The 23,608-nt window shown below is 60.6% G+C and overlaps 2 protein-coding genes across 2 annotated transcripts in view; one reads left to right on the forward strand and one right to left on the reverse strand.

The window, feature by feature from the left end:
- Positions 1-5,395: 5,395 nt before the first annotated feature.
- On the reverse strand, positions 5,396-7,939 carry NKX1-2 (NK1 homeobox 2). Its single transcript, XM_070431801.1, has 2 exons — positions 7,726-7,939; positions 5,396-6,090 (listed from the first exon to the last, which is right to left on the reverse strand). Exons 1-2 carry the CDS (start codon positions 7,937-7,939, stop codon positions 5,396-5,398), a joined length of 909 nt encoding a protein of 302 aa, XP_070287902.1.
- A 6,300-nt stretch (positions 7,940-14,239) lies between these two features.
- The window catches only part of LHPP (phospholysine phosphohistidine inorganic pyrophosphate phosphatase), a 36,354-nt gene continuing 26,985 nt past the window's right edge, over positions 14,240-23,608 (forward strand). Inside the window, exon 1 of the mRNA XM_070432068.1 lies at positions 14,240-14,400. Within this exon, the coding sequence (XP_070288169.1) occupies positions 14,276-14,400 (125 nt within the window). The 5' untranslated portion in view covers positions 14,240-14,275. The remainder of the gene's footprint in view (positions 14,401-23,608) is intronic.

The following is a 23,608-nucleotide window of genomic DNA, read 5'->3' on the forward strand; positions in this document are numbered from 1 at the left end:
TCGAGGCACAGACAGCGAACAGTGCCAGCCCGGGGTTCAGTCACGGCGCTCTGCTCTGCATGTGTGGCTGTCACACCCTCAACAGAGGCATCAGGGCTTTCTCTTTCCGTTTGACACAGGTTCTACCCCAGAAGGATTTGAGTAAGAACCATTAATTCAATCCTGAAATTCGGGCTGAGAAATTACACGCTTCCCTGCCACCTCAGGTGTGATTTATTGCATTGATTAAACTGACTTTTGTTCTGAGTCCGAATCCGTTTCAATCTAGACCAGTGGTTCTCAACCTTGGCTGCACATTAGAATCACCTGGGAATCTTTTTAAAATCCTGATTTCCGGGCCTCATCCTCCGGAAATTCTGTTTCTATGTTACGGGGTGAGGCAGAGAAGACAGAAAATGTCTTCTCTGACATTTTCTCCCCCCAGCAACTTCTCATTGTTTTGTAAAACAATTAGTGCAGCCGAAACCGGTTTGGCTCAGTGGATAGAGCGTCAGCCTGCGGACTGAAAGGTCCCAGGTTCGATTCCGGTCAAGGGCATGTACCTGGGTTGCGCGCACATCCCCAGTGGGAGATGTGCAGGAGGCAGCTGATCGATGTTTCTCACTCATCGATGTTTCTAACTCTCTATCTCTCTCCTTTCCTCTCTGTAAAAAATCAATAAAATATATTTAAAAAAAAAAAAAAACAATTAGTGCAGCGGTTTCGTGTTCAAATCAAGGCAGATTAAAAAGCCCACCCAAGAAGACTTCCTCCAGCCCACGCCTCCCAGCCAAGCCCACGTGGACAACCCTGTGTGTTGGCGTCCTGCGTGTCCGTGCAAACAGAAGCCACACCAACACGCCGGTCTCCTCCCGCTCTCACACCGCACCTGCGGGCTCTGCACCTCGCCCAGGCCCCGGGGAGGCGGCCCTCTGTCTTCTGTTTACAGCCGAGTTAACAGCCCATATGGCAGACAGCTGGGCTGGTTCCAAGCTTGCTGGGCAGTGTCTCCACAGATAACCTTGTCTGCGACCCTTCACGAAGGCATCTCTGTAGGTTAAAGTCCTAGCAGTGCCATTGCTGGGTCAGAAGACTGGCCTACCTGTTCCATGTCAGGCCGTCTCAGGCAGGGCTGGAGGAGAGGGAAGGGGTCGCTCAGTGTGCGGAGCGGGGCCTGGGCTGGTCTCTGCCCGGAGACCGTGCGGAGGGAGACAGAGGGTTAGACATGAGGAAGCCAGAGCCGCCTGCCACGGCGGGCATCGGGGCATCGCTATTTCCTGAGGAGTTGATTTCTATTGATTCCCTCCATCTGTGCGGGCGGGAAAGCAGACAAATGCTCCCAAAGCGCGTCATGGCAGGTGGTCCTGTCCGAGGCGGCAACCTTCCCTGCCAAAGGTCAACCTTGACCGGAACTGAGCCACCTGTTGTGTTTTTGCACCTGAGATAACAAACCTTTGGAAGGTCAAGCAGTCAGGGCACAACCTCCCCCCAGAGCAGCGACCAGGGAGCCCTCATTGTCATCTGGTCTCCGGAATACCATCTCCATGGGCTGCAAATGTTAGCTCTCCAGCACCCACCAATGTGAAAGAAGCATGTGTCTATCATTTTACTCGTTAGCCAATCCCAGAGGTTTCCCGCTTGCTTCCTCCCGCCTCCTTAGTCTACCACCAATGGGTTTCATGGAGCCCCCTGATGCCTCCTCTGATTCTAAGGTACAACTGCCCTTCTCTGGAGCAGTTTCTCAGTCTTTTGAGAATCTGCTTCCCTGCAATTGTTGTCTCCCTCCTTCTCAAATCAATACAAACAAATTTTAACAGAAATAAATAAATCAACAAATAAACTCCCATCACCCAAAACAGTGTTGGCACAGAACAGGGACTCACTTTGTGCAGGGGTGAGGGGAAGGGATTGGGGGGGCGGGGAGGGGAGAGGAGCTATAGAATCACCTTTATTTCCAGTGCTGACACTTTACAGGGAACTACAAAAGGCCCAACAGCTCTCTGATCGTTTTTAAAGATTTTAATCAAATATTTCACATGATTGGCAGCCCCACGTACACTTTCAATCACTCTGGAGTTACCAGCCCACGTCTCAGGCTCTGGTCTCTTCTTCTTAGCTGCGTGACCCTGGGCGCGTCCCGGCCTCACTGAGTCTGTCCCTTAGGTAATGACCCTAGGACTCAGTTTACCTACCAGTAAAGGAGGGGTAACCAGTGGGCAGAAGATCTGACGAAACACTTAAGGAAGACAGAGACGGAAGTGGCCAGTGGGCATATGGAGAAGCAGCAATGTCATCACCTTCAGGAAGTGGACAGTGAAACCACATGCGGGACCGCCTGGGCCTTCCAGTCAGAGCGGGAGGAAAAGGTCGCCAATCTCAGTGCTGGCCGCTTGCTCTCCTCGTCCCCACAGCAGGCTCTGGGTTTCCTCCCTCTTGGGGGGTGGGGAGGGAGGCGGGCTGCTTTCTGCTTCTCTTTCCCGAAGTCTGTGTCTTCCCACTTCTTAGACTGTTAGATGCTTCCCTTCAACTGGCCTTAAGGTGGAATTATGTGTGTGTGTGTGTGTTTAAAATTATTGATTGATTAGCCCTGGCCAGTTTGGCTCAGTGGATAGAGCACTGGCCTGCTGACCAAAGGGTCTCAGGTTTGATTCCAGTCGAGGGCAGGTACCTTGGTTGCAGGCTCCTCCCCAGCCCAAACCGTGGTCAGGGCTCTTGCAGAAGGCAACCAATCAATGTTTCTCTTACATCGATGTTTCTCTCTGTCTTTCTCTCTCTCTCTTCCACTCTCCCTAAAAATCAATGGAAAAGTAATCTTGAGTGAGGATTAACCAAGAAAAAAAATGATGCATTGATTAGACCAGGGGTCCTCAAACTTTTTAAACAGGGGGCCAGTTCACTGTCCCTCAGACCGTTGGAGGGCCGGACTATAGTTTTAGAAAAAAACTATGAACAAATTCCTATGCACACTGCACATATCTTATTTTGAAGTAAAAAAACAAAATGGGAACAAATACAATATTTGTATTTGCATGTGGCCCACGGGCCGTAGTTTGAGGACCCCTGGATTAGACTGAGGAAGGGAGACAGAGAGAGAGAAATCGATTTGTTGTCCCACTTATTCATGAATCCATCGATTCTTGTATGTGCCCTGCAGGGATGGACCCTGCAAGCTTAGCACATTGGAACAACACTCTAACCAGCTGAGCGACGGGGCAGGCTCCTTCCGGACTCCGAAGAACCTGTAGAGTAGGTCTAGGAGTGCAGAATGCCCTGGAAATCTGGAAAGCGGGTGTTGATTTAATTTGCAGCCACTAATAACAATTCTGTAAAGCCGCTTCGCTTGTGCTATGAAACGACCCTGCATGTGTGCTTGCATAGACTGCCTGGGAGTGTAGTTGCTGTGTGTGTGTCTAGCCATGGTCTGAAACGGACGGCGTGAGAAAGCAGGTTAGGGTCAAAGTTCCCTCTATCCATGAATGCCAGCCAGACGTTGTATAGACAACGTCTGATAATCACAAAGTCAGCCAACGCTTTGCTCGTGGACAGCAAGAAGCAGTCCCGGGGGAAACCCTTACAAAAGCATTTGTTAGACACACACAGCATAGGCCGAGTCTAAGGATGTGGTTGGAAAGCCACCGGGCCTTGGAACGCAGCGCAAGCACGGTCACACCTGGGCATTGCTCTGCTGGAAAGTGTAGATGCAGGGAAAGCCGGAATGACAGCACCCGCGCTCGCCCACGAGCAGCGAGCCTCCCCGGCCGCCCGGCCCTCGCTCTACCCGGAGTCTGTGGTCCTGGTCCCTGAGAGCAACGACATCGCCCCACAGCTTAGGGAAACCCAGCTCCTTAATCCGGTCTGGCCTCTGTCCCCTGGACTGCCTGGACCCACGGAACGTGACTTTTGAGGAAACGATGAATAGTTCTGAAGGAGTGTTGATCAGCGTGTGAAAATGAGTAAGATAATAGCCGCTCTACTACAGTAACTGCATTTTTTTTTTATCTCGTCCGGCCCCTACTGTCTTTTAGAAAGTACCGTGCACTGTTTGGGGACACTTTTCTTCCTTAGAATAGAAGGGAAAGAGTCTAAGCAGTAAATATTACACAATTAAATAACAGATGTTTTCACATCTTGTAGGGTCACATAAACATGAAGTCTTCACTTAATTTGAGAGAAAGGATGGGTATTTTCTATCGTTCCTGATCATAATACAACTTGATATTTCAAGATGACAATAGTGCCAGGCAGTGTGGCTCAGTGGTTGAGCATCAACCTATGAACCAGGAGGTCACTGTTCAATTACTGGTCAGGGCACATGCCCGGGTTGCAGCCTCAATCCCCAGTAGGGGGCGTGCAGGAGGCAGCCCATCAATGATTCTCTCTCATCATTGATGTGTGTCTCTCTCTCCCTCTCCCTTCCTCTCTGAAATTAAAAAAAAAAAAAAAAAAAAAAAGATGGCAATTGTTCCTAACACCAGCAGTGTGCTTTTACTTTATAGGAAGTCATTGACGGTTAAAAGTAATTATTAATGGCACGGGCTACCGAGAAGTAACAAGGAAGGTGGTATTCCTGTCGATGTCAGTGGGCCTCCGTCAAACAAAGGTGAGAATGAAACATACAGGAGGGGGGGGGGCGTCTGGGTTTCTGAGCTATGGGCTGGCTACAACCACACCACACAGAAAACCAGAGGCAGAGAACTCCAAACGACGCTGGCGAGCCAACGTCACGGAGGAATGAGCCGTGTGGGCAGGTGACAGCAGCAGCAGCTGGGGTGGCCCGCGGCCCTGGTGAAGCGCCTGCAGTGGATCCCTTAGGAATATGCGTGCGTCCCCAGGAGCTCCGCGCACCCGGGAAGCGTTTCTTTCACGCCCCGGACACCCGTGTGCGTGTCCACCAGCCTCCATGGAGAGTCTGTTTGGAACACGAGTTGTGCTCAAGTCCGGATCCTAAAGGCAGGCCTAAACACGTTGGGTTTTACGCTTTGAAAAAAGCGTCCGTTTCCCAGCGCGGTGCGCGCGCAGGGACGCAGCTCCCCCAGCTTCGGCGGGTCCCGGGAGAAACCCCCGGGTCTGGGCCAGCGCCCCAATGTGAACAGGGGAGTCAGCTTCGAAACGGGGAGCGCCTTACCCTGCGGGTGAACTAACATCCGTGAGGACGCCGTCCCGGGTCCCGGGTGTCCGCAGCATCTCGGGTCGCGGCGCCCAGCACCCAGACCCCCCAGAGGAACCCTGGGGCGGAGGAGGCCGGACCGAACAGGAGAGCCTGGTCAGCGCCGCCACCAGCGGGGAAGGGCGCGCAGACACCCGCGCACCGGGAGGGGCGCCCCTGCGCCTCGGTGCCCCGCGGCGGAGCTGGGGCCTCTCGGCGACGCCACTCACTCGAGAGTCCCGTGAAGCAGCGGCCCGCGGGGCTGCGAGCTCACAGATGAGGGGCGTAGAAAGGGGCCAGGTAGGGGGGCCCGAGGAAGGGCGCAAAGGGGCCCCCGGCGGCGGCGACGGCCGTCAGCGGGAAGGAGGCGGCGGCGGGGAAGAGCACGTTGGCCGCGGAGTAGGAGGGAAAAGTCTGGAAGGGCGGCGCGCCTGGGCCTGGGGGACCCGGGCTGCCCCCCGAGCCGCCGCCGCCGCTCCCCGCTGCCGCCCCGGGAGCCCCGGCCTGCGCCGCGCCGTCGGCGCCGGGGTTCTGCTTCTTCCACTTGGTCCTGCGGTTCTGGAACCAGATTTTGACCTGCGTCTCCGTGAGGCTGAGCGACAGCGCCAGGTTCAGGCGCTCGCACACCGACAGGTAGCGCGTGGCGCGGAACTTGCTCTCCAGGGCCACCAGCTGCTCGTAGGTGAAGGCGGTGCGCGCGCGCCTCGGCCGGGCGCAGCTGGGCTCGGTGCGGCGGCGCCGCGGCCGCGGGGAGCCCGGGGACCCCGGGGAGCCCGCCCGGCCGCCCGCGCCGCCCTCCCCGGCCGCCAACGCCGCGGTCCGCGCCTCCGGGGAGCTCGGCGGGCCCGCCTGCAGGCGCGCTGCCCGGTCCCGCCGCCGCCCGCCGGCATCCTCGGCGTCCTCCTCCTCCGCGTCCTCCGAGCACTCCAGGGGGGACGCCGCCTCCGCGCCCGGGTCCACAGCATCTAGGGGAGCAGGGGGCGGTTACCGAAGCCCGGAACCGCGTCCGCCCGGCGGATTCGGACCCCCAGACCTCCTTGGGGTCCCCAACCCATCCCAGCTCATCTGAGCCGGCCCTTCTCGGAGTCGCAGTTTAGGGGTGCAGTACCCCTTGCCTTTCACTTTGTGGTATTTTGAAGGAATGACACCCGCATTAAGAACAAATGACCTTATTGGACAACTGGGGGGGGGGGGGGGTGTCATTGCACATTAAGACGTTGGGACGCCCAGAGCGTTTGGGCCGCGTCCCCCGTCATTCGGAGCTGTTTGGTCTGGGACTCCCCGCAATTAAAACAGCGCCCTTAGGCCCCTCCTTCCGGAGAAAGCCCTTCCCATCTCCTCTCTCCCGCGGCTAATAGAGTTTCAGATTTGTGCGGGGTGGATCGATAGATGTCATCTATTAAAGGTAAGTTTTAATCGAGCAATATTAGGATCAGACAGGGGAAGGGGGTTGGAAGCCGGTACCCGCAAGCTGTAGGCAGGAGATACGCGGAGGCCAGTAATAGAATATCGATCATGGGGAGGCGGGCGGGGAGCGCGCCCCTCGGAGGGGCGATCCTGACAATTACCGGGCTGACCGCCCGGCCCCAGCGCAGCCACCAGAGGCGCCCCGAGCCCCAGACAATCAGCGCCCAACTTGGGGAGGGGGACCGGGAGGACGCGCGCATCCAGCTGCCCCCACCCCCATCCCCAGCCTGCGCTTCTGACCCAAGGCGTCTCTCCAGGGAGCCTCGCGCCCACTCCCCAACCCCCCCCCCCCCCCCACCTAGAGGGTCCTGGTGCCCTTTGTCCTTCCTTCCAGACACACACGTCCCTGGACCCTCACCAGGTGTCCACCAGGTTAGGAGCAAGCCCAGGGGGTTTGGAGCCCTGGCCAGTGTGGCTCAGTGGACAGAGAGTCAGCACACGGACTAAAGGGTGTCGTGTTTGATTCCAGTCAAAGGCAGGTACCTCGGTTTCAGGCTCCATACTGACGTGCGGGAGGCAACCAATCATGTGTTTGTGTCTCTCTCCTTCCCTTCCACTCTCTCTTAAATAAGGGGGGGGAGGGTGGAGAAGAGACTAAAAGCCCCTCATCATACCACCCCCCCACTGTGAGGGGGGGCAGCGGGATCTGCAGGCGTCTCTGGGTGGTTGGCAGTGGGCACCAGGTGGTAAACCTGACCGCCATCCTCACTAGGACCTCGAGGCCTGGTTAACCTCAGCCTCCCCATCCATAAAATGGGGCGATGTTCACGACGCTGTCTCGCAGGTTCTGACGTTTTTCTGATTTTTATCCCAGCCGCTAGCAGGTCCTGGCACGTGGCGGGAGCGGTAAACGCCGGATAAAGGAATGAGCCTGGGCCAGGTGGGCGCTGCGTGTTCATTTCCACCGCGAGCAAATCAGAGCTGGGTAGCGGGGACGGGGCTCCGGGGCCAGTCCCTCTCCTGGAGGCCTCCTGCCTCCTTCAGCGCCAGGGCGGGCTCCCCTCGCCGGCGCCTTCCCCTGCGGAGCCGCCTCTCGGGGCCATTCCCGCGTCCCCGGCCGCCCCCTCCTCCCCACCCCACGCACACACACCTCTCCATCGCGTCCCCGAGCCCGGGCCTCCTCGCATCCTTACCAGGGGTCTCCCGCGGGCCGGCCTGGTCCCCGGAGCCCGCCTCCTCCCCAGCTCCGGCCTCCGCCAAACTTTTCCTGGCTTCCCGGGGAGCAGGGCGCAGGGCCGGGAGCGCCGCGCGGGTGAATTTCTGCGGGTCCAGGATGTCCAGGACGGAGAAGGAGAGCTTGGGGGCGGAGGGAGCCGCCTGGGCCCCGCCGTCCTGCCAGGCCAGCATGCCCGCCAGCCGCGCTCCGGCTCGTCTTCTCCGGTGGCTCGTCCGCGGTCTCCAGCCGGTGGGAGGGTCGGAGCCGCCGAGGGAAGCTGGGGAGGGGGCGGGAGGGCGGGGCGGGGAGAGCCGCGGGGGGCTGCTCGCGGATTGGCACTTGCTGGGCCGGGGCCCCCACCACCTGCGGGGCGCGCGACCAGCAGCCTGGACCGTCCGCGCCTCCCCGGGCGCTAGCCTCGGCCAGGGCGCCTCGGTGCGCGCGCCCGCTCCGCGCGCCTCCGCCCAACGGCAGGGACTACCGGAGGGAGAGAGGGAGAGAGGGAGGGAGGGCTGGGGCTTTCATCCCGGGCCCAGTCACCCATGGGCGGCTTGCGCCCTTTCCCCAAGCACCCGCCTTGGCAGCGGGGATGCGGTTCCAGGACTGATCACTTCAAGGCAACGCCCAGCTCACCTGCTGCCTCGCTAGCGAAGCTCAGTGATGGCCTGAGACCTGGTCGCCTCGGATTTGGGCCCCGTGTCCTCCCAGTTTACAAAGCCGTGGGCCTTGCGCGATCTCACCGGGTCCTCAGGATTCTCAGAGCATCCCTGGGAGGTGGGCGTGGCCTGGCTAGACTATGATCCCCATTTTAAAGATGGGAAAATTGAGGCTCAAAGATGAGAAGTGAGTTGCCCAGGGGCACTGCTGGCTGGTGACAGAGTCTGGACTCAAGCCCAGCCTTCTCCTGGACAGTCCCTCCCGCTGTCCCGCAAGTGGAGGAAGACAATCCTGCCCTGGGCCGGCTTTCCCTTCCACCTCAGGGCAGGGGTGTGGAGAGATAGCCCAGTCCCCCAAAGGTGGCCTGTGGCTTTGGAGACTTTGGCAGGTCTCAGGTTCAAAGCCAGGTGGGCCTGGTGGGCCAGGTGAGCCAGGTGAGGGTGGCTGCCTGGCTGGCTGAGACCTCAAGCACAACCCTGGTGCCCTGCAGGCCTATCAGCCCCAGATTTGATCATTTACAACAGAAATTGGGCCTCTGGGGAGCAGGGTGATAACATGTTTGACCTCCACCACTCCCAGCCCCAAGAAGTTAAAGGTTGAAAGATGTTTGTCTGGTTTGAGTTTGCGGTCAGGGGGCAGAGACCATAGAAACGGCCCACTGGCCCCACCGAGTCCTGTGGGACAGTGGACATCAGTTCTGGGGGCAGCGCAGCAGCCGCCCTGACTTACATGCCTTCTCCTCCCGTCACTGGGGCACCGCCTCTGAGCCCAAGCATTGATCTCATTCCCTGAGCTTCTCCCAACCACTCCGCCCAGAAGCACCCCTAACACGGCCCTTTCTTCCCACCCCCTGGGGTGTCAAACAGTGGCTTGGCAATTACCATTGTCCAAGCAGGTAGGTAGGCAGGGGAGGGGAAACCCATCAAAGTGCTGGGCTGCTGATCCTTCTGTTGTTGGAGAGTCGGCCTCGCAGGCCCCTTGTAGCTTTTCTCATTCAAACCTCGGGGCTCCTCCCAGGGGCGGCCACGGTGTCCCCTGGGGACTTGAAAGCCCAGCCGAAATGCCAGCCCGCCCCGTCCTCAAGCCAAGATGGATTGTGCTTGAAAAGAAAATCGGAAGGAAGTGCAGTGCGCGCCCAAGCCCACTGGCCCGCCTCCCGCCAGAGGGGAGGCCCACCTGTGAGAACCAGAGAGAAGTCCGCCTGCCCTGCCCGGAACCCCACAGCGGGGCCAGGGCCCGGGGTGCGGACCGCAGACCATTCCAGAGACAGAGAGGGGACTTGGCTTTCTGTGTTGACAGCTCTTCTCACTCAGTTCTCACTTGTTTTTTTCTTTTCTTTCATCTTCCTTTTCTTCCTCCCTCCCTCCCCGTACTGACCTCAGCCCCCTTTTACTTTTTAACAACCCGCTGATAGTCTCTGCCAGGTTAGGCCCTCAGGCTGGCCAGAAGTCACCTCCTGAGGTCGCTCCAAAATGGGCACCTGTGGCTTCCCAAGGTCCTTCTCATATGTCCACCTGTGAGAGGCGGTGAGGCCATTTTCACGGGGAGGTGGGGGGCCTTCCGGAGTGCCCCCCCCTGTACCCCCAACCAGAGGGACAGGGGAGGTCAGGACAGCCAAGCCCCCGCTGGGTCCTTTTCACTTCACTTTACAAATGCTCGACATTCTTTGTTTAGATGATATGAACCCTTCTCCTTGGGTGGGAAGCATTTCCCTGGAGGCCACAGGCGCTGAACACAGGAAAGGGGCCGAAGGGGAGAAGCGTCACGTTGGAAAGTCAGGAACACGTCAAGGCCGCGTGCGTTAAGACAGCAGGTCTTTAAGAACTTCCTTTAGTTGTTTTTACATTTCTCTTGCCCTTTATTGTGCCTGTGTCTCTGACATGTGTGTTCAGGGCAGCGTAAGGGTATGTGAACCCTCATGCTCAGAACTTGGCTTCTGGAAATAGCTGACACAGTGAGAAACGGTGAGGTGTCTCCCACACACGTGGGAGGAATAGGAACCCCCCCCCCTTACCACCTTACAGAGAAACCCCTCACCCCCAGAGCCAGCTGAACTCTCCAGTTTGGTGCTGGAGAGCGGGCCTTGGGGAATTGTTTTCCTGGCCACCTGCTCTGTCAGTGACCCAGAGGCAGCGAGACCTTCTGGAGGCACAATTTGGTGATGTGCTGACTCGATCACATCCCCACACCTGTAGTTATACCCAGGGTATCTTAGCTAATAAAGAGGGACTATGCAAGTTGACCATCACGCCGTAAAGGCCAAGATGGCTGCGCCCACAGCGGAGGCCGAGTTCCCGTAATGAGCCTGAATGAGCAATCAGCAGGGACATGTGGCTGCGTGGCGCTGGGCTGGGGCAGGGGACGTGAGGCTGTGCCGCCCGCCTGGTGGGGCTTGACAGGGGACGTGAGGCTGTGCTGCCCGCCTGGTGGGGCTTGATGGGTGTGGGGCCGGCCGGGTCTGGGTCTCATGTGATTTCGAGGCGCATGTGGGTGGGCGGGGACTTGACTCTGGTTCCCGTGGTGCACACCAGACTCTCACAGGAGGAAGATTTTCATATACATTTTACTAATTTCCTTTCACCTCTGACACTTCTATTATAAAGGGCAAATAGCAATATTAAAATGTTCCCTCTAATTAATTCTCTTTTAATGTGCACGAATTTCGTGCACCGAGTCACTAGTTCTTAAATAATACATGTATACGTATCCAGCCAGCTCCCCCCGCCCCACCCCACTCCATCCCGTGTGTGCAGGTGGTTTGTTTTTCCAGCTGGACGTTAGCGTTCCACCCGAGCGCTGTCTTTAAATTGCTTGGATGGTCTGCGGGCTCCACCCTGACGGGTCCTGATGGCAAGTGATGGCTGCAACGAGCTGGGGATCAATATTCACGGCGGGTGTCCTGAGCTGATAACGCCATCAAGACAATGCGCCCCATCCACGCGGCAGCTGAGAGGGGGCAGCACCAGGGATGTTGTGTTAAATGGTCATTTCTGGGGCTATTTAGTGAATTCTGTCCAGAGAGTATCTTTGCAGAGAATGCAAATCAATGGTGCTCCTCGCCCTGAGCTATTCCACAGCCCAGTGGCCAGGACTCCAGCCCCGCCTCGGCCTCGGGGCGCGCTGCCCGCCAAGCACGCCAAGCACGCTGCTAACAATGGAGAGAATTTGCGGTGGGTGCGGAGGGAGGCAATGTGACAAGCCCCATTAAGGCCCCTTAGATACCATCTCATGTTCCTGAAAGAAAATACAACTGAGATTCAGGAGGTGAGAGTCGGAGGGTTGGGCCAGCCCTCGTGGTAGGACATAGAGGCCAAGGAGACAGCTTCATAGGGCACAGCGTGGTGAGAAGGGGTCTACCCGCCACTCCGCGAGCGCCCGGGACTTCCTCCGTGCAGAGGGTCTGCGGGACGGGAGGGGGAGCGCTGGCTTTTCAAAGAAAACCCGCAGGGACCTGCTGGTAAATGTTCGCCTGCCCCTCTCCCCTCGCTGCCCAGGAGTCACTTACAACTGATGGCTAGCGTTTCCCCCTCCCCACCAGGGCCCGGCGCTCTGGCTGCCCAGCAGAGCAAGTTTCCCTTTGAAAAACCCACCTGGGAGACTTGGATTGGCAACCGCTCCAAGTGGAGCCTTCCCACCCGTGGTCCCCAGACTGCGACCAAAATGGAAATGTTTAGTCCACGTATTTTGCTTTAAGAAGTTAGCATTTCTTCTTGGAAAGCAACAGCTTTTTAAAAAGTCAACTTCTTTGTCCTAGAAATGTCCAGGAAACATCAAAGAAGGAGGGTAAAGCAATGAGGGGTGGCCCTGGCCGGTTGGGCATCCTCTCGCGGGCTGAAGGGACCCGGGTTCAATTCTAGTCAAGGGCACGGACGTTGGTTGCAGGTTCCCCGGCCCTGGTGTGTGGAGGAAGCAACCAATTAACGTGTCTCTCTCACATCGATGTTTCTCTCTGTCTCTTCCTCTCGCTTCCACTCTCTGTAAACCATATCCTCGGGTGAGGATTAACAGACAACTTAACAACGAAAGCAGGAGGGTTACACTGGCAGGTGAAACACGTGTCAGTCGCTCCTGGTGGTGACCGTGTGGACGCTACCAGCTGCTGTTCCCGGCGCTCCTCTGGACTCCGCGCCAGGCTTTTCTCATCTGGGGTATTTACTTTAACCCTCCGCGCGGCACCACAAGCAGGCCCTGTGACTGTCACCCGTTGGCAGTTGAGAAAGCGGACCTGGGGTGACTGTCCGGTGACCCTGCGGCCAGGAAGTGGCCAAACCGAGCTCTGAACCAGGAAGTGAGAGAGCAGAGCCCGTTCAGTCGCGTTCTCATTCCTGCTCCAGGCGAACTCCACAAATATGGCCTTCCCTCCCGGCGCGGGCACACCCAGTGGCCTTCCCTCCTGGCGCGGGCACACGCAGTGGCCTTCCCTCCCGGCGCGGGCACACGCAGTGGCCTTCCCTCCCAGACCGGGCACACGCAGTGGCCTTCCCTCCCGGCGCGGGCACACCCAGTGGCCTTCCCTCCTGGCGCGGGCACACGCAGTGGCCTTCCCTCCCGGCGCGGGCACACGCAGTGGCCTTCCCTCCTGGCGCGGGCACACGCAGTGGCCTTCCCTCCCGGCGCGGGCACACCCAGTGGCCTTCCCTCCTGGCGCGGGCACACGCAGTGGCCTTCCCTCCCGGCGCGGGCACACGCAGTGGCCTTCCCTCCCAGACCGGGCACACGCAGTGGCCTTCCCTCCCAGCGCGGGCACACACAGTGGCCTTCCCTCCTGGCGCGGGCACAGGGAATGGCCGAGAAGCAAGATCTCAAAGACTCCGCAGGTTGCACGTGCTCATCCCCCCATTTCAAGATCCCGAGCTTACTCACACCTGCAAAGTCCCATTCGTTCGCCAGGTCAGGGGACGAACACACAGGTTCTGGGGATTAGGACGTGGACATCTGCCCGCGGCCGTTCTGTCCGCCACAGTCCTAGATGCAGAAAGCGATTTGCTGGGTGTCACACAGCCGGCGGAAGAGGGGGCCTGTGCTCAGGCTCACCCCCACCAGCACAAGTGACTTTCTCCTCCTCGTCCTCCTCGTCCTCCTCGTCCTCCTCCCCCCCTCCCCCTCCTCCCCCTCCTAGCTGGACGCTAGGGCCCAGCCATCCTGCAAGGTCCTTTCAGGCTGCCCCTCTGCTCAGAAACCACTGCCGCCCTCGCCCTCCACGGCCCCCAGAGCCGTCCTGTGGCTGTGACTACTGGCTCATTTGGCCGGTGATCCCAAGGTGTCCGCCTTGTCCTCTGCCCCTCTGGAGCCCGAGGCAATGATCACCCCTGACACCGTTCTGCACCCCCAGAGCCCAGCGGGTAGACGTTCAGTCCCTGTGTAGGAGCCACGATGTTCCTGGCAGGTCCCCCGTTCAGTGCTGGTCATTTTTGCGGGATTGTGTGGCCAATGGTCCCACCTCCACTGCCCTAGGCTGCCACTCCCGCCAATGTAACCCTCGTGCTGTCATTGCTAAGTTTTTTGGTTCATCCTCACCCGAGGGTATTGTTCCACTGAGTTTTTTAGAGAGAGTGGAAGGGAGAGGAAGAGAGAAGCTCTGGGACTGCCCGTCCTGACTTTGCTGCCTTTACAGGTGTCTGTGTCCTTGCGCGCATCGGATGTGGTCTGACTTTTATCCCCTGATTTGCGGAGAAGACACCCATTGGGGAGCCCGTGGCCCCCAAGTCCAAAGGCAGCGCCCGCCCCGCCCCTTCCCCCTGGGCCCCGCCCCGCCCCTCCCCCGGCCCCGCCCCGCGTCACTACACTTCCCAGGCGCCCCTGCGCGGCGAGCGCAGCCTCCGCCTCCAGCCCGGGGCTGGGCACGCAGTCGCAGTGGCACGGCGGGCGCGATGGCCGCGTGGGGCGAGCGGCTGGCCGGCGTGCGCGGGGTGCTGCTCGACATCTCGGGCGTCCTGTACGACAGCGGCGAGGGCGGCGGCAGGCCGATCGCCGGCTCCGTGGAGGCGGTGGCGAGGTGAGTGGGCCGCGCTGGCCGCCGCGGGCGCCGGGGCTCTGAGCGCTGCCGGGGGCGGGGCCTGGGGCGGGGCCTGGGGCGGGGCTGCTGCCTTGGCCCCGCCCCGCCCCGGAGCCCGGAGCACCGGCCTGGGGGATCCCGGACCGGCGCCCCGGGGCGCGCACAGGCCCTGGGGTTAGAGCTGCGCCGTCCAGCGGGGCGGCCACTCGCTCCTCGCGGGGCTGAGCGCTGGGCCGGTGGTCAGTCTGTAGAGATGAGCCGTCAGTGTCAAACCCACGCTGGGCTTATAGTCCGTATTGATTACATGTTGATATGATAATCATTTGAATACATTAGGTTTAAATAAAATCTCAAATTAATCCCATCCGTTTCTTTTGACTTTTGTTAAGGTGGTTTACCAGGAAACTTTGAATTACGTGTGACTGGCATTGTAATTCAGTGGGACTGTGTTGTTGTTTTTTGTGTTTTTTTAAAATATATTTTATGGATTTTTTACAGAGAGGAAGGGAGAGGGATAGAGAGTTAGAAACATCGATGAGAGAGAAACATCGATCAGCTGCCTCCTGCACAACCCCCACTGGGGATGTGCCCACAACCAAGGTATCGAACTTGGGACCGGAATCGAACCTGGGACCCTTCAGTCCGCAGGCGACGCTCTATCCACTGAGCCAAACCAGTTAGGGCATGGACTGTGTTTTTTTAAAAAATATGTTTTTATTGGTTTCAGAGAGAGGAAGGGAGAGGGAGAGAGAAACATCAATGATGAGAGAATCATGGATCCGCTGCCTCCTGCATGCCCCTACTGGGATCGAGCCCACAACCCCAGGCATGACCCTGACCAGGAATCGAACCCTGACCTGGTTCAAAAGTCCATGCTCGCCCAGCTGCGTGGCTCAGTGGGTTGAGCGTTGACCTATGAACCAGGAGGTCGCGGTTCGATTCCCGGTCAGGGAACGTGTCTGGGTAGCAGGCTCAGATTCCTACTGTGATCCCCAGTGTGGGGCGTGCAGAAGGCAGCCAATCAGTGATTCTTATCATTGATGTTTCTCTCTCTCTCTCTCTCTCCCTTCCTCTCTGAAATCAATACAAATAGATATGTATTTTTAAAAAGAGTCAGTGCTCCACCACTGAGCCATACCAGCTGGGCAACTGGACTGTGTTTGATCATCTGTTTAGACAGTAGGAGGGGGACAGCGCGTGGAGGACATGCCGGGACCACAGGTGGCACCGCTGGACCTGGGCTTTGTCATTGCCAGGGCATCGCAGGCCAGTGCTGCCATGATGTTGGCGGGCAGCTGGGAAGGGCTAACTGCACAGGACTTGGCCTCCCAAAGCCACTCCCTGGGGGACCTGTGCCTGGAGCCTGCCTTGGTTGGGACTCAGTTTGCCTGCCTGTAGATGGCTGTTGAGAGAGCCCACCTCACCTGTCCGTACAGTGGCCACATGGTCCTGCATGGCAAGGCCAGGCTGCGGTGTCTGAGAGGCCAGGAACCCAAAACAGGGAGACGTGGCGCCCAGGAGAGAACCCAGGCCTGGGTGCCTCCCTGGGCCCAGCGGGCGCAGGTCCTCAGGGCCAGGTCCGTGCCTGCGTGGCCTCCGCCTTAGTCTCCGTCTTCCCCGGGGTCAGCTTCAGGCTGGCCCGGCCACAGGCAGGAGCCGAGGTGGTGGCACCTGTGGGGACGGGCCAGAGGGCACTGAGCTGCCTGCTGGGGGCACCGGACCTCGGGCTGTGACTGAGGCGGACAGGGCCTCGGGGGCTCATGTCCAGAGGGGGGGTGGGCAGTAAACCTGGACACAAATGAGTAACCAAGTCGCCAGGTGGGCACAGTGACGGGAAGAAAGGGTGCTGAGGAGGGTGGCAGAGTGCGGCTGGGCTGGGCTGGTGGGGAGGGGGCACCACCAGACCGCAGGGGACGAGGGGCCTCCTGGGTGAGGGGGCAGTGACTCACTGAGATTGAGTGGCCTGGGAGTTAAGGTTCAACTACATTTCAATGGGAAAGTGAAACCTTGTAAGAATAGAGCCCTGAGTCCCCCAGAACCCACATAACTTGGGCCACTCTGCACTGTGGTGTCCCCTGGGCCCCCCGACATCCCCCCCCCCTTCCCGGCTGTGAAGACGAGGCCCTGCACGCGGCCCATCCTGGCTGGTTATGCCCAGGCTCAGGAGGCCCACAGGCTAGTGGGTCCCCTGGGCCTGGGTGGAGCCCAGCCTGGGAGGTGGAGTGAGGCTTTGGGGTTTTCCTTGGGATGTTTCAGGTATGGGGGCCACGATATTTCCTTTCGTGGTCACTGAGCCGAGAAAGGACTCTACCAGGAATTTTCTGGAACAGGCCCTGTTTGCAAGGTGAATAGTGCTGGGCTTTGGGCACTTTGTGTAAGTTTCTGCAGCCCCCACTCCCCTCCCCCCATGTCCCTTTGCACCTCCGCTCCCTGGCCTTGATGTGTGCGGCTGGCTTTGAAGTCATGGAACCGGAGGAAGTGCCTGGGGGACAAGTGTGCCACCCTCGAACAAGTGTGATGCGGGGGGAGGGTGGGCAGGTCCTGGGAGAGAGCTCGCCTCCACCCCAGCTCCCAGCACCAGACCGCAGGTTCCCAGATAGCACCTTCGGTCGGGCACCCCCAGGGGGAGGGGCAGCCCCGGCTTCTCCCTAGGTTTCTGTGGCGACAGCTGTCCTCTGACTGCCTGAGAAGTTCCACCTTTTTGGGGACAGCCATGGGGAGGATAAACGTTGCTCTTTAAAACAGTGTCGACCATACAGCAGTCGCCGTTGACTGAGGGAGGCTGCCCGGTCCCACGCAGGTGCTGGACGCCACACCCACCCTCGCAGCCAGTCCCGAGGTGGGTGTCCACCCCTTTCCAAAGCGGGGCTGAGGCTCAGAGATTCGCCCACATCCGCCCGGCTGCGGAGCCCGGCTCTCCCTGCCAACCACACCCAGCAAGTGCCCACTGAGGGCTCTGCATCCGACAGACACCGCTGCGGGCACGGCAGGGGGCTGGGCAGGTGGGCGTCCCTGCCCCCGAAGCTGCCTGTCCTGGTGGGGCCACCAGTGTAAAGAGCACCCAGAAAGGCTGGTGTCAGGGGGAGAGGCGGGGGATGGGGAGTCAGGGGGGTGTGGCCTCGCAGATCCAGTGACGCCAGGGTCTGAAGACGGCTCTGGGCCAGCAGGGCCCCAGATGGGAGGACAGGAGGCCAGGCTTCCAGGCCACGGTGACTCTGCCCCTTGTCATTCCCAGGCAGTGTGGTCCCTTCTCGGAGCTACTGGGGACGGTGATTTCTCTGCCCTGGGACTGCTGGGCGGGCGTGGTCCTGGGACATCTGTAACCGGCCTGGGTCCCCCAGCAGGCGCTTTACTGGGGAGCCATTCAGAGGCAGGGCCGATCTGGCGGCTTCGCCGGAGCACAAAGCACCCTGGGCATCTGCATGTGAAAGGCCCGGCATTTCCTGCCTCCTGGCGCGGCCACTAAAGCACATCTGCTGGCCCTGCCCGCGGCCGGAAGGTGGAGGCTCTGCTGGGTCCAGGCAGCCTCATAAAGCAATTCCCTGGCACCACCCCAACCGCAGCCCCTCCTTCCAAGTGGGGCCGGGGGACCCCAGTAAACTCAGGCCCCTCCTAGCAGGTCTGGGACCCTGTCTGAAGCCTGGCAGGCGCAGGCCCTACCTCCCCGGGTGCTGGCCACGCGGGCACCATCAGCCCTGGGGCACGGGTCCCAGGAAGAACCCCTGCTGGGGACCGTGGGCGGCCAGGAGCCTCACCCGCCTGCCCCATCCATCCCCCCACCACGTGGCCCAGCACCTGCCAGCGGGGCCTGAGGCTCTTGGAGGGGCGGGCCTCGGGCTGGGTTTGTTTAGGCAGCGGGCACCTCCCTGACTCAGCCTGGACCTTGGACAAGGGGCGTTGGGGAGAATGTCCTGTCCTGTCTCCCTCGCCGCCGGCTCCTGTGGGGGTGAAGCGCCGATTCGGAGATGGGACGGGCGGCCAGCGCAGGCCGCTCACCCCCGGGCTGTGTTCTCATCTCACTGCTGTGGCCTCCTCCCCGTAAACATCCCCACTCGTGCGTGAATATCTGAATCCCGCGTCCAGATCCCCGTGGCTCCCGTCTCAGTCGTGTCCTCGCGGTGGTGCGGTGGGTCCTCCCAGGCCTGGTCCCCCATTTCCTTGCGAGTGCAGAGGGAGTGAGATGTGCCCCTCCATTCCCATCACCCCTCACTGCCCCGCCCTGATGCTCAAGGGTCACAGGTCACAGGAGCCTGGAGCCCCCCGCAGATCCCAATCCAGGGGGTTCACACTCTTATCCCCAAATGAAGTTGGGTGGGAACCCCAAATTAAACAAACAAAAGAGCAATGTTTAAATAGTGTTATTTTTTTAAAATATGTTTTTATTGATTTTTAGAGAGAGAGGAAGGGAGAGGGAGAAGGAAGAGATGGAAACATCGATGAGAAACAGCAATAAGCTGCCTCCTGCACACCCCCTGCTGGGGATCCAGCCCGCAACCTGGGCCTGTGCCCTGGCCGGGAACCGGACCCTGACCTCCTGGTTCACAGGTCAATGCTCAGCCCCTGAGCCTCGCCGGCCGGGCTGCGCCGCGTTTTTTTGACGTTCACATCTGTAACGTTGGTTCTGAGGCCCGTCGGTGAAAGGCTGACGGTGTGTTGATGAATGCACTGGTGGAGCTGGCGCAGTGCCCGCACCCCTGGTGCAGATGTCTACGACTGGGGGGTGTGTGTGGGGGAGTGGGGGGCAGCCACGTGTCCCTCGGGAGGCGACGAGGGGACGGGTTGTGCGGCTGTGAGGAATGAGGCCTCTCCGTTTGCTGTTGACTTCGGTTCCTATGACACGAGTGTTGCCCGTAGCAAGTGAAGAAGCCGTAGAATCGTGTGTGTGAAACCACTTCTGTTCGGAAAGATAAAGCGAACGACGAAGAAGAGAAAGAAAGGAGATGCGGCTCGCCTGCCTCTGGAGTGGGGTGATGGCGGAGCCCACCTGCCTGGGGGGCGCAGGGACATCCTGGGGGGAGGCCCTTTCAGTCCCCACCTCGGGGGCCAGGGAGGGCCACCCTGTGGAAACCCGGGGCAGCCAGGGTGGGGCTGGGGCACCAGGAAGGGTTACCCAGCCCTCGGGGCGGTTACTCACGCAGCTCACAGATCAGCTGCCACACGCCTCACACCCCCAGGGATGCTTCGAGAAGCCACCATTGCAAAGCCGAGCTCGGGCCCTGCCCATGCCAGCTCAGGGCAATTTCCCGTGGCCCCGGGGCCGACAGGAAGCTGCCGCACTCACAGAGAAGGGACCTGTGAGCCAGGAGGTCACGGTTTGATTCCCAGTCAGGGCCCAGGCCCAGGTTGTGGGCTCGATCCCCAGTAGGGGGCATGCAGGAGGCAGCTGATCAATGATTCTCTCTCATCATTGATGTTGCTCTCTCTCTCCTCCTCTCCCTTCCTCTCTGACATCAATAAAAATGTATTTTTTTAAAAAGAGAAAAAAAAAGAAGGAACCTGAGGCTCAGAGACGCCCCGGAGGCAGGAGGGTGGGTGCCCTCCCCAGGGCGGGCTGCTCCCCTAGAGAAAGGTGGGTCACCCCGGGCCTGGGTTCTGCATCTAGCAAGGCCTCCTGAGGTGTCCACACTCCCTGCCCGGGTTTCCGACTTGTGTTTGTGAATAAACATACGTTGAGGTTTGCGGGCTCAACTGGTCCCTCTGACCTGCCTCCGAGGCTCGCAGGGCAGCGCGGGCCGGTCAGCGCAGGCAGGTCAGCGCGGGAGCACTGGGGGCGGAGGCGCGGGGGCGCGGGGGCGGCCACGGCCGGGGAGGTGAGCCACGTGTTCCCTGAGGCCCTGGCCCTTGGCCTGCCCATGTCTGTGTGACCTCATCACTGTCCCGAGGTCACTGGCTGGCCGGCCAGGGCTCCGCCGTGTTCTTCCCACCTCCTGTTCCCTCCTCTCTCTGTCCAGACTCTGGACTCTGCCCACACTCTGCCCACCGTGCCAGCTGGAGGGGGCGGCGCCTACAGGGTGAGGGAGCAGCTGGTTCAGCAGAGACCCTGGCACCCAGGGTCCCACAGTGACGCCAGGAAGGCGGGCCCACGTGTGTCTGCAGTGCCCAGCCCTGGAGAGCCGCCAGCGGGGGGGCCAGGTGCTGCTGTGACCACATGTCATGGCTGAGATTCAAGGACTCCAGGAGCCCAGCCCACGGTGCCCAGCCCAGGGCATGTGCAGGGTGCCAACCCCAGTCCCGGGGCGGTAAAGCCTGGGCCCCCTGACCCTGAGCTGCTGCCTGGAGCTGGGCCGGACCCTCTGGAATCAACATGGGTGCCCCCTGTGTGCGTGGGTGCCCCTGTGTGCGCGGATGACGGTATTTTTCTAGTGCAAAACCAGCCTTGTCTGACCATGGGCTCCAGTCCCGCTCAGGGCACAGGCCCAGGGTGCCGGCTCAATCCCCAGTAGGAGGCGTGCAGGAGGCAGCCGGCCCATGATTCTCTCATCATCAATGCTTCTATCTCTGTCTCCCTCTCCCTTCCTCTCTGACATCAATAAAGACATATTAAAGCAACAACAACAACAACAAAGCAGGCAGAGCAGCCTCCCCCGTGAGGGCGAGAAGCCCCCTCCCCTCTGGACGCTGTTCTCATTTGTCGCCTCAAGTTTGATCTGCCAGCTGGGGCTCGCCCCTCCACCCAGGAACCCACGCAGCCGAGGCCTCTCCCTCCACCATCCTGCGGGGTCTCTTTTCCTGGCTGGGAGGTGGGGGTTTGGAGTCTCGGTCAGCCTGGTCTCCCAGACCCTCTGCCCCGCCCCCTTGGCAGTGGGGTGGCTGCCTGGGGTGAGGTGGGCAAGCGCTCCCACCCACCGTGAGAAGTTCGGGCGGGGAAAGTGGACTCCTCCCTGCCCACTGCCCACGGGCAGATGTTCTCAATACTCAGTGGGCACCTCCTGTGGGCCAGGCCCGTGCAGGCCCCTGCAGGCCTCCCTGGATCCTCACGACGTGAAGTAGGTGCTATTATCATGCCCATTTTACAGACGAGCAAACTGAGCCCCAGAGAAGACATAGCTGGCGGAGTGGCGGAGCCCAGACGCAGCCCAGGGCATCACTCTGGAGTGCCTCCTGTCGCCACCCGCCACCTGCCCTCCCGCTCCGCAGCGGAGCGTCTCCCTGGTGCATCTGTTCCCATCTGCAGCCCCGGTGCCCAGGCCCACCCTCCGTCCCCTGGCTGGAGCCGTCCCCGGGAAATCTTGTGCCAGGGAGGCCTAGAGACGGAGCCGGGGCAGTGGGGGCGCCGGGGCAGTGGGGGAGCCGGGGCAGTGGGGGGCGCCGGGGCAGTGGCGGCGCCGGGGCAGTGGGGGTACAGTGTGGGGTTGGCCGAGAGCGTGGGGCTCCTTCTCCAGGTTCCCTGGGTGCCCGAGAGGTTCTCGGATTATCTCGTGGGCCGCTCTCCTCTGGAATTTGAATCAGTTCAGAGCGTCTCTCTGGCAGTAAAGCATCGCCGTGCTGGGTGCTGGCTGCCGTGCCCGATGCATTGGGGGGGGGGGGGGCACGGATGCAGGAAGGGCAGGCGCTTCCCGGCAGCCTCAGGCCCTGTGGGCCCTCGAAACGCGAGCTTCCCTGTGGCCCAGGGAGCACTTCCCACCTGTGAGCTGCGCTCTGGGCCCGCCGTGGCCCTGCCCTGAGGGGCCCCTGGACCACTCACTTGGCAGCCCCTCGTATCCATCCCTGCAGCCCCCAACCCCCTGGCGGGAGCCTCCTTTGGCCTCTGTGGCGATGCCAGGGTGGCGTGCACATGGGAGAACTGACTGGCTGGTGGGCGAGGGCTGCCTAGGAGCTGTCAGGGCTCTGACGCTCGCCCAGCGCCTGTGCCTGGCACCGGGATGGGCGGGACTTCAGGAAACACGGAGGGAGCCCTGAGCGGTGGGAGGCAGAGGAAGGACCAGGTGCTGCTGATGCCAAGGGCAGCACCAGGGCTGAGAGCCGCGCAGAGGACGATGGCGCTGCCCAGGCAGGGTGGGGTCGGGGGCCTTCCTGGAGGAAGGGGCGCGTGAACCAGGCCCTGCAGGATGCGTGGGACTCGGCCCTGGGGACCTGAAGGCAGCCTCGGTGAGGAGAGGCCTCCGGGTCAGCGGGTCAGCGGGTGACAGATCCCGTAGGCGCCGAGGGAGGGCCTTGTCGGGGCCCCTCCTGCCCCTGTCAGCTCCCCCGCGGGCCCCTGTGGCCAGCGGAGAGGGCAGCAGCCACGCCAAGGTCAGCCAGGTGCCCGGTGGCCGCCGGCTTCTCCTGCGCCCCACGCTAACCAGAGGCTCCATCATTTCCGGGTGAGCGCCCGGCAGATGCCGACAGCCAGCAGATGGGCGAGGCCCGGGCTGATTTGCCAGGGACCCGCTCTGTGATGCACGTAATTGCACAGGCGACGACGTTGCCACTCAGAGTTTGTCCCTGCCCGCCAGGACGAGGTAAAGGTCAGTTCACAGATGCGGTGCGGCCGCAGGAGTCGGGGCGTGTCCAGGGGCTCCTGAGGGGCAGCGGCGAGGCCTCAGCGGGCCCTGCAGGAGGCCCCTGTCCCCCAGATTTGGGGCAATGGGGGAGGGGGTGATAACCTGGCCTATCCCAGAGCTCGCCTGTCCCAGGTGCTGAAATCCCTTGGAGTCACTCCCCTGGGGGCCCTCGCTGGCCCGGCTCGGGCTTTCCTGACCTCCCGGATTCTCACATCCAGGCCTCCCAGACCAGCGTGTTCCCTGGGCAGCAGACCCGCCGGGGGCTGAGGGGCTGGTCCTCCGGTCCGGCGGCCGTAGCAGAACACGCAGGCGGGGCGGAAGCAACAGAATTCTGTTTGCCGGAGTCCGGAGGGCGGGACGGCCAAGATCAAGGTCTTGGCAGGTGGTTTCCGGTGGGAGTTCTCGTCCTGGCTTGTAGGCACCCACCTTCTCCTCCTCCACCTCCTCCACCTCCTCCTCCTCCTCCTCCTCCTTCTTCTCCTCCTTCTCCTCCTCTTTAATTTCAGAGAGGAAGGGAGAGGGAGAGCGGGAGAGAGACATCAATGATGAGAGAGAATCACAGGTTGGCTGCCTTCTGCACGCCCCCCACTGGGGATGGAGCCCACAACCCGGGCCTGTGCCCTGACTAGGAATCGAACCCTGACTGAGAATCGAACCCTGACCTCCGGGTTCATAGGTCGATACTCAACCACTGAGCCCCACCGGCCAGCTGTTCCTCGGGCTTT

This window comes from Myotis yumanensis, unplaced genomic scaffold (assembly GCF_028538775.1).
Source record: "Myotis yumanensis isolate MYYU_CA2020_CCGP unplaced genomic scaffold, mMyoYum1.0.hap1 SCAF_13, whole genome shotgun sequence".
Classification (NCBI taxonomy): Eukaryota; Metazoa; Chordata; class Mammalia; order Chiroptera; family Vespertilionidae; genus Myotis; species Myotis yumanensis.

Bases quoted from the DNA above. Each gene is read 5' to 3' on its own strand.
- NKX1-2 (XM_070431801.1), bottom strand. From the start codon at position 7,939: ATGCTGGCCTGGCAGGACGGCGGGGCCCAGGCGGCTCCCTCCGCCCCC. The intron at 6,091-7,725 runs GTAAGGATGCGA...CTGCTCCCCTAG, and splicing joins CGGCCCGCGGGAGACCCCTG to ATGCTGTGGACCCGGGCGCG.